Here is a 17,855-nt window from a genome sequence, read left to right as displayed (position 1 = left end):
CCCCCAGCTTATACACACTACTGAGTCAGCGGCGCTTGAGATGGCTTGGCCATGTGAGCCGCATGGAAGATGGCAGGATCCCCAAAGACACATTGTACAGCGAGCTCGCCACTGGTATCAGACCCACCGGCCGTCCATGTCTCCGTTATAAAGACGTCTGCAAACGCGACATGAAATCGTGTGACATTGATCACAAGTCGTGGGAGTCAGTTGCCAGCATTCGCCAGAGCTGGCGGGCAGCCATAAAGACAGGGCTAAATTGTGGCGAGTCGAAGAGACTTAGTAGTTGGCAGGAAAAAAGACAGAGGCGCAAGGGGAGAGCCTACTGTGCAACAGCCCCAACAAACAAATTTCTCTGCAGCACCTGTGGAAGAGCCTGTCACTCCAGAATTGGCCTTTATAGCCACTCCAGGCGCTGCTTCACAAACCACTGACCACCTCCAGGCGCGTATCCATTGTCTCTCGAGATAAGGAGGCCCAAAAGAAAGAAAGAAAAAAAAAAGAAACCGCAAGGATCTGTTTTGGGGCCACTGCTGTTTGTCATTTTTATAAATGACCTGGATGAGGGTGTAGAAGGGTGGGTTAGTAAATTTGCAGATGACACGAAGGTCGGTGGAGTTGTGGATAGTGCAGAAGGATGTTGTAGGGTACAGAGGGACATAGATAGGCTGCAGAGCTGGGCTGAGAGATGGCAAATGGAGTTTAATGCGGAAAAGTGTGAGGTGATTCACTTTGGAAGGAGTAACAGGAATGCAGAGTACTGGGCTAATGGGAAGATTCTTGGTAGTGTAGATGAACAGAGAGATCTTGGTGTCCAGGTACATAAATCCCTGAAAGTTGCCACCCAGGTTAATAGGGCTGTTAAGAAGGCATATGGTGTGTTAGCTTTTATTAGTAGGGGGATCGAGTTTCGGAGCCACGAGGTCATGCTGCAGCTGTACAAAACTCTGGTGAGACCGCACCTGGAGTATTGCGTGCAGTTCTGGTCACCGCATTATAGGAAGGATGTGGAAGCTTTGGAAAGGGTGCAGAGGAGATTTACTAGGATGTTGCCTGGTATGGAGGGAAGGTCTTACGAGGAAAGGCTGAGGGACTTGAGGTTGTTTTCGTTGGAGAGAAGGAGGAGGAGAGGTGACGTAATAGAGACATATAAGATAATCAGAGGGTTAGATAGGGTGGATAGTGAGAGTCTTTTTCCTCGGATAGTGATGGCAAACACGAGGGGACATAGCTTTAAGTTGAGGGTGATAGATATAGGACAGATGTTAGAGGTAGTTTCTTTACTCAGAGAGTAGTAGGGGCGTGGAACGCCCTGCCTGCAAAAGTAGTAGACTCGCCAACTTTATGGGCATTTAAATGGTCATTGGATAGACATATGGATGAAAATGGAATAGTGTAGGTCAGATGGTTTCACAGGTCGGCGCAACATCGAGGGCCGAAGGGCCTGTACTGCGCTGTAATGTTCGAATTCTAATACTTGCCTTTATTAGCCGAGGCATAGAATATAATAGCAGGGAGGTTATGATGCAGCTGTATAAAATGCTAGTTAGGTCACAGCTGGAGTACTGTGTCCAGTTCTGGGCACCACACTATAGGAAGGATGTGATTGCACTGGAGAGGGTGCAGAGGAGATTCACCAGGATGTTGCCTGGGCTGGAGCATTTCAGCTCTGACGAGAGACTGAAAAGGCTAGGGTTGTTTTCCTTAGAGCAGCAAAGGCTGAGGGGGGACATGATTGAGGTGTACAAAATTGAGGGGAATTGATAGGTTCGATAGGAAGAAACCTTTTCCCTTAGCGGACGGGTCAATAACCAGGGGGCATAGATTTAAGGTAAGGGGCAGGAGGTTTAGAGGGGATTTGAGGCAATATTTTTTCACCCAGAGGGTGGTTGGAATCTGGAATACACTGCCTGAAGAGGTGGTAGAGGCAGGAACCCTCACAACATTTCAGAAGTATTTAGATGAGCACTTGAAATGCCATAGCATACAAGGCTACAGGCCAAGTGCTGGAAAATGGGATAGGAATAGTTAGGTGCTTGATGGCTGGCACAGACACCATGGGCTGAAGGGCCTGTTTCTGTGCTGTCTGATTCTATGACTTTATCGAGCCAGCAGCTGAAGGGGGGAAGCAACTGGTGGTGGTGGGGAGGGGGAGGGGAGAAAGCAGGAGGGCAGGAGCGAATGGCTGAGAGGAGGGAAGCCGGGGAGGCCTGGAGTGAGTAGCCGAAGGGGGAGAGCAGTCAGTGGGGCAGGAGCAAGAAGCGGAGGGGGGGAAGCGGGTGGGTGGAGCGAATGGCTGTGGGGGGGGGGTGGGAAGCGGGTGGGTGGAGCGAATGGCTGAGGGGGGGGGAATAGGGCAGGGGGAGCGAGTGGGGCGGGGTGGGAAGCGGGCACGGCAGTGAGTGGCTGAGATGGAGGAAGTGGGCAGGGGAGTGAGTGGCTAAGGCGGGGTAGTGGGCGGGAGGGAGCGAGTGGCTGAGGGGGGGGGATGAGGGGCAAGGAGTGGGGGTGAAGGGTGGGTGGAGTGACTGGCTTGGGGGGGGTTGGAAAGGCCAGGGAGGGAAGGCAGCAGCATGGTGGGGATCGAGCTGGGTGAAGCAGTGATTGAAGCAGGGATGGTAGGAGGGAGCGGGGTTCTGTTCGGGTGAATGGCTATTGAGGGGTGAGGACGTCATTGCATGGTGACGTCATGCGCGCATTCAGACTGGCAAGCTGGTAAATGTTCGCATGCACTGATGACGTCAGTGATCGCTCTGCACATGCTCTGCATTGTCAGGAGTCACATTGAAAATAAAAATTGTATGCATTATCATTTACACTGTGACTTGCCCAAGTTTCCCATTATGCACACAACTGTTTTCATGCATTAGCAGCTCGTTATTCTCGTCAGTCTCTGCACATGCATTGCACACGTACGGCTGGATTTTACTGGGCTGCAACATCGGGGGTCCTGGTGGGGGGGCCCGGAAAATATCTCCAGGAGAGGCGTGCCATGGGCTTTGATGCCAAGAAGGCCCCGCCCCGTCTTACCAGCACCGGTGGCCCTCTTGCCGCTCGGCGATGGAAACTTAATTTAAATAAATATTTAAATAAATGTTAATTAACGCACAAGTACTTACCTCGTCGCAATGGCCATTCCACTCCTATATTCTGGCCAGTTGCCAGACCTCCATTCGGAGATCCGAGGCGGAACACTGGTGGGGAGGGGGGAGAAGTGAAGTTTTCAGGGCGTGTGGGGGGTGGTGGGAAAACTCTTGCTATTGGTTGAGGGGATGGTGGGAAGGGGTTGAAGGTCAAAGTTAACAAAGTTCAGGGGGGATGGGTAGAGAGCAATTTATAAATTGTTTAGTCATTGGGGGTGGGAGAGGGGATGGAAACTGCTGACAAAGTTTTAATTTTATGTTTTGCAGACCTGTAACTTTAATAATTAAAATGGATCTGAAGGGCTTGAAGCCCTTTAAAACTGGCACTGGCGTCTGCGCGGTGGTGCCACTGGCAACTGCGCGGTGGTGCCACTGGCAACTGCGCGGTGGTGCCACTGGCAACTGCGCGGTGGTGCCAGATGCCATTGCTGGGGATGGAGCGCCAGGCCCCTCTACATCATCAGAGGTGGGCATTCGGCCTCCTCCATGTAAATGAGCCGCTGCACTAAATATCACGGAGACTCTGGGGCAAATCCTGCGTGTGTGCCCCGCCGCTTTTGAAGCTCACTGCTTCCAGCGAACTGGAAAAATCCAGCCCACAGTCATTAAATTGTGCCAGTTAGTTAATGGTGCACGTTGTCTTTGGCTGTTCATCTGGGTGATTTTCCCGTGTCACTTGTTGCTGCGGTAACTGTTGTTGTTCCATTTCCGTTGTTGGCGTGCTGTGCACCTCTGGGACTGATGGTTGTTTTGTGCTCTGTGCAGTTGCTGAGTTCCCATCTTCCTGATCGGCTGCCTGCAGTGGAGGAACAGCTTCTCCAGTTGTGCGTATGTGCCTGCGGTTGTGACTGTATATCTGGTCGTTCACATCCACTGCATATGATCGAGGTGACAACTGCTCTACACAGATCTCAAGTTGCCACTTGGGCTGGCTCTTGTTGAGAGTGTTGAAGGTTTGTACCCTGACTGGCTCTGCAATGCTCAATTCTGGCAATTGTTTGGCAGTTTTGTCAAAGTGAAATTTGGCTTTCTGCCGTTTCACCCTGATTTTGTTGCTCACGCCTGTTACTACTTCTGGCTTCAGTAGCTTTTTTGCTATTGGAAGAGTAGTTTGCGTGCAGCGTGACTTTAGTCTTTGTACCAGACTACTTTCCATGCCTTCAGTAGGTGTGTTTCTCCATTCAAACATTGCCTTGTATACATCTGTGCCAGATTTTCTCGATTTCTTTATGATTCCTTTGGTGATTTTCACTGCCAAATCAGCCTTTCCATTAGACTGGGGATAGTGTGGAGATGATGTATGGTGTTGAATTTCCCAATCCTTTATGAAGCGGCTGAATTCTTCACTCTGGAACTGGGGGCCATTGTTGCTCATCACAATGTCTGGAATGCCGTAGCAACCAAAGTGTGCTTTCAGGTATTCTACAATCTCACTGGTAGTCATTGAGGTCAGCTGATCCACCTCCCAGTAGTCAGAATAGTAGTCTATGGTGACAAGATAATCAGTTCCTGCGAGGGTGAAGAGGTCTACTCCCAGCTTCATCCATGGTCTGTATGTCATGTGTCATCAGCGGCTCTATCTTGTTTAGCTTGGTACTTGTTACACGCACTGCAGTGGGTGACGTGGTCCTTGATTTCTTTGCTTATGTTTGGCCAGTAGAGCACTTCGCTTGCCTTCCTCAAACTCAACTCAATTCCTCGGCGACTTGCATGAATGTGCTTTAGCATCTCTCAACTCCTTAGGATAATGACTCTATTGCCTTTATACATGACGCCATCTTGGGCTGTCAATTCATCTCTGTAATCCCAATATGCGCTTGTGACCACAGGAGTGTCCTTGATGCTTTCAGGCCATCCTTTCATCACTACTTCTTGCAACACTTGGAGAGTTGGATCTTGTTGGGTAGTTCACTTGATTTGAACAAGGCGTGTGTCTGTCAGATTCAATGTCTCTGCTGGGTTGATGACTTCCAGAGCAGGTCGAGCTGCAGTTTCACATCGGATCTGAAGATTTCACACTCTGTTGTAGCATCCTCTACTTTCTTCATAGGGAGTGCTGCTCTCGACAGCATGTCAGCGATGTACATCTGTTTCCCTTGCTTGTATGTCACGTCCAGATGATTTGAGTAACATTTTTTGCAGACGCTTTGGAGCAGATAGTAGCGGCTTGAGGAAAATGCTTTGAAGTGGCTTGTGGTCAGACTCAACTGTCACTTTGTCTCTTCCAAGTAGGTATTGATGAAAATATTCACAAGTAAAGACAATGGACAGGCACTCTTTCTCGATCTGATGTAGCGTCTTTCTATTTACATTAATGCCCTGGATGCAAATGCAATTGGTTGTTGCTGCATTAGTGTTGCTCCAAGTCCTGTCTTGCTGGTGTCACACTGCAGGATAACTTCATCATTTACATCATGGTATTACAGCATTGGTGTTGCCATGACTAGTTGCTTGATTTTAGTGAACGCTATTTCTTGTTCTGTTGCCCCAGTACCACTGCACGTCCTTGGCGGTGAGTTGGTGTAATGGTTCACACTCCGACGACAAATTGGGCAAGAATTTTGCTAAATAGTTGACAAATCCAGCAAATCGTTCCACTGCTTTTACATCTGTTGGTCACCACATCGCTGCTACTGCTCTCACCTTTTCGGGATCCAGGTGAAGACCTTTTGCTGTCAGTACATGACCTATTTACTTGATTTCAGGCATCTTTAATTGCAATTTTTTCTTGTTCAGCTTCACGTTCATCTGGCGAGTTCTGTCCAGAAGTCGCAGTAGATTTTGATCATGGTCAGCAATGGCTTCTTCCATTGTCTCTCTGCATCCACAAACCAGCAGATCATCCACTACAGCTTCCACTCTGCGAAGATCACTAATTATCTCATGCTGTCTGTGTTGATACTCCTCTGGAGCCGTGGAAATGCCACACAGCATGCACAACCATCTATATCTCCCGAACGGCGTCCATCAGAGGGCAGTTCAATAAAGACACAGTACAAGCAAGACTATTGTCCTCTGAGCTCGTAACAGAAACATGGCTTAAAAATGGTGAGGGCTGGCCACATAATGTACAAGGATTTAAAGTGTTCAGAAAAGATAGAGAAGGAGAAAAGGGAGGTGGGGTGGCAGTCCTGATTAGGGAAGACATTGCAGTGCTGGAAAGGGAGGATGTCCTTGAGGAGGCAAGGACAGAATCCATTTGGTTAGAGCTGAGGAGCAAAAAGGGTATAGACATAGAAAATAGGAGGAGGAGTAGGCCATTCGGCCCTTCGCGCCTGCTCCGCCATTCATTCTATGAGATCCCCCCTCACTCTTCTGAACTCCAGCGAATACGATCCGAACCGACTCAATCTCTCCTCATACGTCAGTCCCGCCATCTCAGGAATCAGTCTGGTAAACCTTCGCTGCACTCCCTCTATAGCAAGAACATCCTTCCTCAGATAAGGAGACCAAAACTGCACACAATATTCCAGGTGTGGCCTCACCAAGGCTCTGTGTAATTGCAGCAAGACATCTCTGCTCCTGTACTCGAATGATCACGCTACTAGGGTATTGTATAGGCCTCCAAATAGTGAGAGAGATAGATGAACAAATCTGCAGGGAAATCAGAGAGATGTGCAAGAACTATAGAGTAATGATATTGGGGAACTTTAATTACCCTAATATCGATTGGGATAATTTTAGAGTAAAGGGTAAGGACGGGGAGAAGTTTCTGAAATGTGTTCAGGAGAACTTTCTTGACCAGTATGTTCTCATCCCAACTAGAAAAAAGGCATTGCTAGATCTGGTGCTAGGGAATGAGGTGGGCCAAGTGGACCAAGTGTCTGTGGGGAGCACTTGGGTAAGAGTGATCATTGTATCATAAGGTTTAGATTACTAATGCAGAAAAGCAAGGAAGAAAATAAGGTGAAATGTTTAGTTTGGAAGAGGGCTAATTTCAACACAATGAGGAGGGACCTAGCCAGGGTAGAATGGAACCAAAGACTGACAGGAAGAGCTGTATCAGAACAATGGGTTATCTTTAAGGTAGAGATTCTTTAGATACAGGCTAGGAACATTCCAACAAGGATGAAGGGTAGGGGAACCAAGAACAGGACTCCTCGGCTGACAAGGGAAATAGAGCTGATGAAACAAAAAAAAAAGAGGGTGTATGATACATGTAGGTGAATTCTTCAAGTGAGAACCAGGCCATATACAATAAAGTTGAGAGGGGAGGTGAAGAGGAAAATAAGACTGGCAAAGACAGAATATGAGAATAGAATGGCAAAGAACATAAAAGGGATCCCAAAGATCTTCAACCGGCATGTTATAGTAAGCGGGTAGTAAGAGGTGGAGTGGAGCTTATTAGGGACAAAGAGGGTAAAATATGCTTTGAGGTGCAAGGCAAAGATAATATACTTCATGAGTATTTTGTGTCCGTTTTCACTAAGGAAATGGAGATTGACAAAGCATCAGTTGAAGCAGAGCGAATAGAGTCAATGGAAAGGATAAAAATTGAGAGGGGGGGAAGGTACTAAAAAGACTGGCTATGCTTAGGGTAGATAAATCATCTGGTCTGGCTGGCTTGCATCTCAGGCGGGGATGGAGATAGCAGAAGGGCTTGCCATAATCTTCCAATCTTCCAAGGTGCCAGAGGATTGGAGAATGGCAAATGTGACACCGTTGTTCAGGAAATTAGCAACTACAGGCCAGTTAGTGGGTAAGGTTTTAGAAACTATAATCAGGGAAAATATCAACAGATACTTAGAGAGGTTTGAGTTAATTAAGGCGAGCCAGCACAGATTTGTAAAAGGCAGATCATGCTTGACTAATCTAATTGAATTTTTTTAATGAAGGTTGATGAAGGGATGTGGTGGATATTGTTTATAAGGATTTTAAGAAAGCATTCGATAAGGTACCAATAAAATGCTGGTTAAGAAAATTGAAGCTCACGGATTAGGAGAGTCAGTGCCCAATTGGAAAAAAAATTTGACTTAAGGACAGAAAACAGCGAGTCATAGTAGATGGTTGCTTTTCAGACTGGAGGATGGTAGACAGTGGTGTTCCCCAAGGGTCAGTGCTGGGACCACTGATTTTTGATCTCCATATAAATGATTTGGATCATTTGGAATACAGAATAGAATTTCAAAATTTGCAAAAAAATTGAGAACCAAACTTGGAGGTGTGGCAAACAGTGAGGATCATATGAACCACCTACAGCAGGACATAGATAGACTAGCAGAATGGGCAGAGAGGTGGCAGATTAAATTTAATACTGACAAGTGTGAGATGATGCATTTTGCCAGAAGGAATAGGGAGAGGCAATATATACTTAATGGCACAGTTTTAAAGAGTGTGCAGGAACAGAGGGACCTGGGGGCTCATGTGCATCCATCGTGAAGGTAGCAGGACATATTTTGAGAGTGGTTAGTAAAGCATATGGGATCTTGGGCTTCATAAATCGAGGCAATGAGTACAAATGCAGGGAAGTTATGCTGAAGCTCTGGTTAGGCTGCAACGTTTTGCGTTCAGTTCTGGTCACCACACTTTAGGAAGGATGTGAGGGTCCTTGAGAGGGTGCAGAGGAGATTTACCAGAATGGTTCCAGGGATGGAGGATTTTAGTTACAAGGTTAGGTTGGAAAAGCTGGGCTTGTTCTCCCTGGAGCAAAGGAGATTGAGGGGAGATTTAATAGAATTGTACAAGATGATGACAGGCTTAGATAAGTTAGACAAGAAAAAATCTGTTCCCATGAACAAATGGTACAAGGACTAGGGGACACAGATTGAAAGTTTTGAGCAAAGGTTGCAGAGGGAATATGAGGAAGCACGTTTTTACACAGCGGGTGGTAATGACCTGGAACTCACTGCCCACGGGGTGGTGGAAGCGGAGACAATCAATGACTGCAAGAGGATGTTGGATGGCCACCTAGGGTAAATAGACTTGCAGGGCGACAGGGATTGAGCCGGCGAGTGGGACTGACTGATTGCTCCACGGAGAGCCGGCATGAACTTGATGGACCGAATGGCCTCCTTCTGTGACTCTATGACATTCTAGTGCCAACTCCATTCATTGAGCACATCAGCCAGAATTTTACCAGGCCTTTGGTGGCGGGCTGGGAGGTGGGAAGGCTGGCAAAATAGCACGAGAAGGTGTCTCGAGGATGGTGCCCACATCTGCCCATCACCATGCCATTTCACCAGCAGCGGGAAAGTTGGCTAATCAGCCGCTCACAGGGAGCCCAATTGAACCACTTAAGTGGCCAATTAAGGCTCACCTCCCACCTCTGCGGGCACGTTGCCTGCATTGGGAATCCTGTCACCGCGTGGGGAGACTGCCCAGTGAAACCAAAGGGCTCCCAACAGTCTCCGTGGGAGGGGCCCTCCTTTAGGGACACTCCATGGCCACAGAGTGACTCCCTAACGGCCCCAGCGTCAGCCACTTATTTGACCACTGCTGGCAACATGCCTCCACGGGTCCAGCCACCGGCTTAATCGGGGTTGCCTCCTGCTTTCAGCCCCGGCATTGGGACTTCAGCTGGCCCTGTAAAATTCCGGCCATCAGGGTCTTTGCCAAATTAGGCTGCTGAACTCTGATCAAAAAACTAACGCTAGAGTCAAGCAAATGACATGGCAGGGAGAAGGCACAAGAACAAAAATAAAATATTGAACAGAAAGAGTTCCCTGAGGCTGAGCCAATACAAGGGGGTAATAAAAGGTTGATCAGAGATGGGATTAAGCAGGATCGTAAAGGATGAAAAGGAATTGGAAGAGTTTTGGGAGAGAATGTGAGAACCTTCGGCCCACCATTGGCAGATGTGCTTTCAGTCACCTAGCCCTCACACTCTGCTATTCTTCCCAAAACTCTTCTACTTTGGGTTTCCCCTCTTAGTAACTCCTCAACCACCAAGAAGGACAAGAGCAGCAAATACATGGGAACACTACCACCTGCAAGTTCCCCTCCAAGTCATACACCATCCTGACTTGGAACTATATCGCCGTTCCTTCACTGTCACTGGGTCAAAATCCTGGAATTCCCTTCCTAACAGCACTACGGATTTACCTGCACCAGATGGACTGCAGCAGTTCAAGAAGGCAGTTCACCAATTCAAGGGCAATTAGGGATGGGCAATAAATTCTGGCCGAGCCAGCAGCATCCACATCCCAAGAATGAATAGCAATGATAAAAAATTCTTTTCACAGTATGGACTATATTAGGGCACATTCCCTTTCACAATACTTTTGCAGTTTCCAAGTATCAATTTATTGTTTCTTAATTAAATATTTAAATAATTTCATGCACTGTTTTTAATTTTAGGTTTTGTGTAAGGTTCATCGCTTTGAGAACTAATTTTTTTCAGAATTTAGCTTCTATTTTAGATAATCACAATTTTTATTTAAAATGGCTTTCTTTGTGCAAATGGTCAAAGATGATGATAGGGACATGGGACTTAGGAGCAGGAGTAGGCCATTCAGCCGCTCGAGTCTGCTCTGTCATCCATAAGATCATGGCTGATCTGGTTGTGATCTCAACTCCACTTTCCTGCCAGTCCCATAACCCTTGACTCCCTTGTCGATCAACGATCTGTCTAACTCAGCCTTGAATATATTCAATGACCCAGCCTCCACTGCTCTCTGGGGAAGAGAATTCCACAGACTAACCACCCTTTGAGAAAAAAAACTCCTCATCTCCGTCTTAAAAGGGAGACCTCTTATTCTTAAAATGTGTCCCCTAGTTCCAGTCTCCCCCACAAGAGGAAACAAGCTGTCGGTATCCCCTCAGGATTTTATATGTTTCTATAAGATCACATGTCATTCTTCTAAGCTCCAAAGGGTATAGGCCCAACCTGATCAACCTTTCTTCATAAGATAAGCCCTTCATCCCCCGAATTAGTTGAGTGAACCTTCTCTAAACTGCTTCTAATACAATTATATTCTTTTTCAAATAAGGAGTCCAAACTGTCCACAATACCCCAGATGTGGTCTCGTCAAGGTCCTGTACAGTTCCAGTAAAACTTCCTTACTTTTATACCCAATTCCCCTTGCAATAAACGCCAACATTCCATTTGCCTTCCTAATCACTTGCTGTACCTGCATACTAACCTTTTGTGATTCATGTACCAGGACATCCAGATCTATCTGTACCGCTGAGTTCTGCAATCTCTCTCTATATAAATCGTATACAACTTTTCTATTCTTCCTGCCAAAGTGGACAAGTTCATATTTCTCCACATTATACTCCATCTGCCAAATTTTTGCCCATTCACTTAACCTATCTATATCCTTTTGTAAATTCTTAATCTCCTCTTGACAACTTACTTTCCTTCCTATCTTTGTGCCATCGGCAAATTTAGCTACCATACATTCGGTCACTTCATCCACGTCATTGATATAAATTATAAATAGTTGAGGCCCCAGCACTGATCACTGTGGCACTCCACTAGTCACCTCCTGCCAATCTGAGTAAGACCCATTTATCGCTGTTCTCTGCTTCCTGTTAGCTAACCTGTCCTTTATCCATGCTAATATGTTACCCCCTAACCATGTACTCTTATCTTGTGTAGTAACCTTTGATGTGACACTTTATCAAATGCCTTTTGGAAATCTAAGTACACCAAATCTACAGGTTCCCCTTTACCATCTTGCTTGTTACTTCCTTGAAGAACTCTAATAAATTAAACATGATTTCCCTTTCACAAAAGCTTGTTGACTCTGCCTGATCCCATAATGATTTTCTAAGTATCCAGCTATGACCGCATTAATAATGGATTCTAATAATTTCCCTATGACAGATGTTAGGCTAACTGGCCTGTAGTTTCCTATTTTCTGTCTTCTCCTTTCTTGAATAAACAAGTTACATTCGCTATTTTCTAATCCACTGGGATCCTTCCAGAATCTAAAGAATTTTGGAAAATTATAACCAAAGCCTCTACTATCTCTGCAGCCACTTCTTTTAAGACCCTAGGATGCAGGCCATCTGGTCCTGGGGACTTATCAGCCTTTCGGTCTCATAGTTTTCCCAGTACCTTTTCCCTGGTGATGGTGATTGTTTTAAGTTCCTCCCTCCCTTTCACCTCTTGATTTTCCAGTATCTTTGGGAAGTTTTCTAAGTCTTCTATAGTGAAAACAGATACAGAATGCCTGTTCAATGCCTTGCCATTTCCTTGTTTTTCATTATCAGTTCTCCTGACTCACTCTCTAGAAAACCGACATTAGTTTTAGTTTCTCTTTTCCTATTTAAATACTTGTAGAAATTCTTACTATCTGTTTTTATATTACGAGCTAGTTTTCTTTCATACTCTATTTTCTCCCTCTTAATTATTATTTTCATCACTCTTTGCTGGTCTTATAATCTGTCCGATCTTCTGACCTTCCACTAATCTTTGCAAATTTGTACAGTGTTTCTTTTAATTTGATACTATCCTTAACTTCCTTATTTAGCCACAGATGTTGCATCCTTTTCAAAAAATCTTTCTTTCTTACTGGGATAAATCTTTGCTGAGAGTTATTAAATATCTCCTTAAAAGTCTGCCACTGTATCTCTACTGTCCTACCTTTTAACCTAGTCTCCCAGTTCACTTTAGCTAGCTCTGCCTTCATACCCTTGTAATTACCTTTATTTAGGTTTAAAACTCTAGTCTTAGATCCACACTTCTCCCTTTCAAATTGAACATGAAATTCGATCATGTTATGATCGCTGTCACCTAGAGGCTCCTTTACCATGAGGTTATTGATTAATCCTGTCTCATTGCACATTGAAAGTCTAGAATAGCCTGCTCCCTAGTTGGTTCTAGAACATGCTGCTCTAAGAAATTGTCCCGGATACACTCTATAAATACATTTTCCAGGCTAACTTTGCCAATCTGATGCACCCAATCTACATGTAGATTAAAGTCACCCATGACTATTGTGGTACCTTTCTTACACCCACCATTTATTTCTTCCTGTACACTCTGTCCTACAGTGCAGCAACTGTTAGAGGGCCTATAAACTACTGCCATAAGTGCCTTCTTACATTTCCTATTTCTTATCTCTACCCAAACTGATTCTACATCTTGCTCTTCCAAGCTAAGATCATCTCTTGCTACTGTACTAATGATATCTTTATTTAATAAAGCAACACCCCCCCCCCCCCCCCCCCCACGTTTCCTAGCTTCCAGTCTTTTCGAAATGTCAAATACCCTTCAATATGTAAGTCCCAAGCCTTGGATACCTTGTAACCCTATCTCTGTAATAGCTATCAGGTCAGACATATTAATTTCTATCTGTGCTAACAATGCATCCATTTTCTTACAAATGCTGCATGCATTCAGATACAGAGCCTTTAACTCTGGCTTTTTACCATTTCTGTGATCTTTGGCCTTATCTGCTAGTGCAGTTTTACATTTAAATGCTCTGGTCCTTTCTGCCACACTTTGGTTATCATTACCCAAACTGGTACCCTGCTCTATTACGTTGTTGTTTCCCTTTGATTTACCACATCTCCTCTCACATGATCCCTTCCCCCCACTATTTAGTTTAAAGCCCTCTTACTGCCCTAGTTATACGACTGGCCAGAACACTGATCCGAGCACAGTTCAGGTGAAGATCGTCCCAATGGTATGGCTCCCACTTTCTCCAGTACTGGTGCCAGTGCCCTATGAATCGAAACCCATGTCTTCCACACCAATCTTTGAGCCATGCATTTACTCTCTAATCTTATTTACCCTACTCCAATTTGCTCGATGATGATGAATGTAGAATTTGCGTTCCATGAGCCATTCATTTTCTTTACCTGTTGCAGAAAAATAATTCCAAGAATTGCAGCAATAACCAGCAATACAGCGCCGAATCCCAGGAGAATGTACTGGACGTACTGCAGAACCCTCGGAATCACCTCCATGAAAGTGTAGAAAGTGTCTAAAATTGGACCATCAATGTTCCCACTCTGGAAGAAACACAGGAAGTTCCATAAACATCAAGCAGTTTGCTAAAAAATACAAACAAGGATACTCAGATTCTGCTTCTTATTAATAATTATTATTGATTAAATAATGGTGCCTCAATTTGTGAATTTGTCAACATATTTTAGTAATTGCTGCTGTTTTCTTATCTCTTCCTTTCTCTGATGGCTGCTTCCTCTAAAACGATGCTGATACCATTAGGAGTTCCTGCTGAGAATATGACAACGACAGTATGACAGCGACAGTATGACAGCGACAGCATGAAAGCGACAGTATGAAAGCGACAGTATGACAGCAACAGTATGACAGCGGTAGTATGACAGCGACAGTATGACAGCGACAGCATGACAGCGACAGTATGACAGCGACAGTATGACACTGATAGTATGAAAGCGACAGTATGACAGCAACAGTATGACAGCGATAGTATGACAGCGACAGTATGACAGCGACAGCATGACAGCGACAGTCTGATCGCGACAGTATGACAGCGACAGCATGACACTGATAGTATGAAAGCGACAGTATGACAGCAACAGTATGACAGCGACAGTATAACAGCGACAGCATGACAGCGACAGTAAGAAAGCGACAGCATGACAGTGACAGCATGATAGCGACAGTATGAAAGCGACAGTATGACAGCGACAGTATGACAGCGACAGCATGAAAGCGACAGTATGACAGCGACAGTATGACAGCGACAGCATGAAAGCGACAGTATGACAGCGACAGCATGAAAGCGACAGTATGACAGCGACAGCATGACAGCGACAGTATGACAGCGACAGTATGACAGCGACAGTATGACAGCGACAGCATGAAAGCGACAGCATGACAGCGACAGTATGACAGCGACGGTATGACAGCGACAGCATGAAAGCGACAGCATGAAAGCGACAGTATGATAGCGACAGTATGACAGCGACAGTATGACAGCGACAGCATGAAAGCGACAGCATGACAGCGACAGTATGACAGCGACAGTATGACAGCGACAGCATGAAAGCGACAGTATGATAGCGACAGTATGACAGCGACAGTATGACAGCGACAGCATGACAGCGACAGTATGACAGCGACAGTATGAAAGCGACAGTATGACAGTGACAGCATGACAGCGACAGTATGAAAGTGACAGTATGACAGTGACAGTATGACAGCGACAGTCTGATCGCGACAGCATGAAAGCGACAGTATGACAGCGACAGTATGACAGCGACAGCATGACAGCGACAGTATGAAAGCGACAGCATGACAGTGACAGCATGACAGTGACAGTATGAAAGCGACAGTATGACAGTGACAGCATGACAGCGACAGTATGAAAGCGACAGCATGACAGTGACAGCATGACAGTGACAGTATGAAAGCGACAGTATGACAGTGACAGCATGACAGCGACAGTATGAAAGCGACAGCATGACAGTGACAGCATGACAGTGACAGTATGAAAGTGACAGTATGACAGTGACAGCATGACAGCGACAGTCTGACAGCGACAGTATGATAGCGACAGTATGACAGCGACAGCATGACAGCGACAGTATGAAAGCGACAGTATGACAGCGACAGTATGAAAGCGACAGCATGACAGCGACAGTATGACAGCGACAGTATGAAAGCGACAGCATGACAGCGACAGTATGATAGCGACAGTATGACAGCGACAGTATGACAGCGACAGTCTGATCGCGACAGTATGACAGCGACAGTATGACAGCGACAGCATGACAGCGACAGTATGACAGCGACAGTAATGCAGCGACAGCATGACAGCGACAGTATGACAGCGACAGTCTGATCACGACAGCATGACAGCGACAGTATTATCGCGACAGCATGACAGCGACAGTATGACAGCGACAGCATGACAGCGACAGCATGACAGCGACAGTATGACAGCCACAGGATGACAGCGACAGTATGACAGCGACAGTCTGATCGCGACAGCAGGACAGCGACAGTATGATCGCGACAGCATGACAGCGACTGTATGACCGCGACAGTATGACAGCGACAGTATGACAGCCACAGTATGACAGCGACAGCATGACAGCGACAGTATGACAGCGACAGTGTGACACTGATAGTATGAAAGCGACAGCATGACAGTGACAGCATGACAGTGACAGTATGAAAGCGACAGCATGACAGTGACAGCATGACAGCGACAGTATGAAAGCGAAAGCATGACAGTGACAGTATGAAAGCGACAGCATGACAGTGACAGCATGACAGCGACAATATGAAAGCGACGGTATGACAGTGAAAGCATGACAGCGACAGTATGAAAGCGACAGCATGACAGTGACAGCATGACAGTGACAGTATGAAAGCGACAGTATGACAGTGACAGCATGACAGCGACAGTATGAAAGTGACAGTATGACAGTGACAGTATGACAGCGACAGTCTGATCGCGACAGCATGACAGCGACAGTATGACAGCGACAGTATGACAGCGACAGCATGAGAGCGACAGTATGAAAGCGGCAGCATGACAGTGACAGCATGACAGTGACAGCATGAAAGCGACAGTATGACAGTGACAGCATGACAGCGACAGTATGAAAGTGACAGCATGACAGTGACAGCATGACAGTGACAGTATGAAAGCGACAGTATGACAGTGACAGCATGACAGAGACAGTATGAAAGCGACAGTATGACAGTGACAGCATGACAGCGACAGTATGACAGCGACAGTATGATAGCGACAGTATGACAGCGACAGTATGAAAGCGACAGCATGACAGCGACAGCATGACAGCGACAGTATGAAAGCGACAGCATGACAGCGACAGTATGACAGCGACAGTCTGATCGCGACAGCATGACAGCGACAGTATGACAGCGACAGTCTGATCGCGACAGTATGACAGCGATAGTATGACAGCGACAGTATGACAACGACAGTATGACAGCGACGGTATGACAGCGACAGCATGACAGCGACAGTATGACAACGACAGTATGACAGCGACAGTATGACAGCGACAGCATGACAGCGACAGTATGACAGCGACAGTCTGATCGCAATAGCATGACAGCGACAGCATGACAGCGACAGTATTATCGCGACAGCATGACAGCGACAGTATGACAGCAGCAGCATGACAGCGACAGTATGACAGCGACAGTCTGATCGCGACAGCATGACAGCGACAGTATGATCGCGACAGTATGACAGCGACAGCGTGACACTGATAGTATGAAAGCGACAGTATGACAGCAACAGTATGACAGCGACAGTATGACAGCGACAGCATGACAGCGACAGCATGACAGCGACAGTCTGATCGCGACAGTATGACAGCGACAGCATGACACTGATAGTATGAAAGCGACAGTATGACAGCAACAGTATGACAGCGACAGCATGACAGCGACAGTAAGAAAGCGACAGCATGACAGTGACAGCATGACAGCGACAGTATGAAAGCGACAGTATGACAGCGACAGTATGACAGCGACAGCATGAAAGCGACAGTATGACAGCGACAGTATGACAGCGACAGCATGAAAGCGACAGTATGACAGCGACAGTATGACAGCGACAGCATGAAAGCGACAGTATGACAGCGACAGCATGACAGCGACAGCATGACAGCGACAGTATGACAGCGACAGTATGATAGCGACAGTATGACAGCGACAGTATGACAGCGACAGCATGAAAGCGACAGCATGACAGCGACAGTATGACAGCGACAGTATGACAGCGACAGCATGAAAGCGACAGTATGATAGCGACAGTATGACAGCGACAGTATGACAGCGACAGGATG

The 17,855-nt window shown here is 46.2% G+C and overlaps 1 protein-coding gene across 1 annotated transcript in view; it reads right to left on the bottom strand.

Moving 5' to 3' along the window:
- LOC137383041 (scavenger receptor class B member 1-like) overlaps positions 1-17,855 on the bottom strand; it is a 305,179-nt gene that overhangs the window by 13,670 nt on the left and 273,654 nt on the right. The window contains 1 exon segment of the mRNA XM_068055640.1: positions 13,896-14,048. Within this exon segment, the coding sequence (XP_067911741.1) occupies positions 13,896-14,048 (153 nt within the window).

The sequence above is a fragment of the Heterodontus francisci genome, chromosome 23 (genome assembly GCF_036365525.1).
Source record: "Heterodontus francisci isolate sHetFra1 chromosome 23, sHetFra1.hap1, whole genome shotgun sequence".
Lineage (NCBI taxonomy): Eukaryota > Metazoa > Chordata > Chondrichthyes > Heterodontiformes > Heterodontidae > Heterodontus > Heterodontus francisci.
Note: the sequence above shows the minus strand (reverse complement) of the source record. Positions and strands in the feature narration are given on the sequence as shown.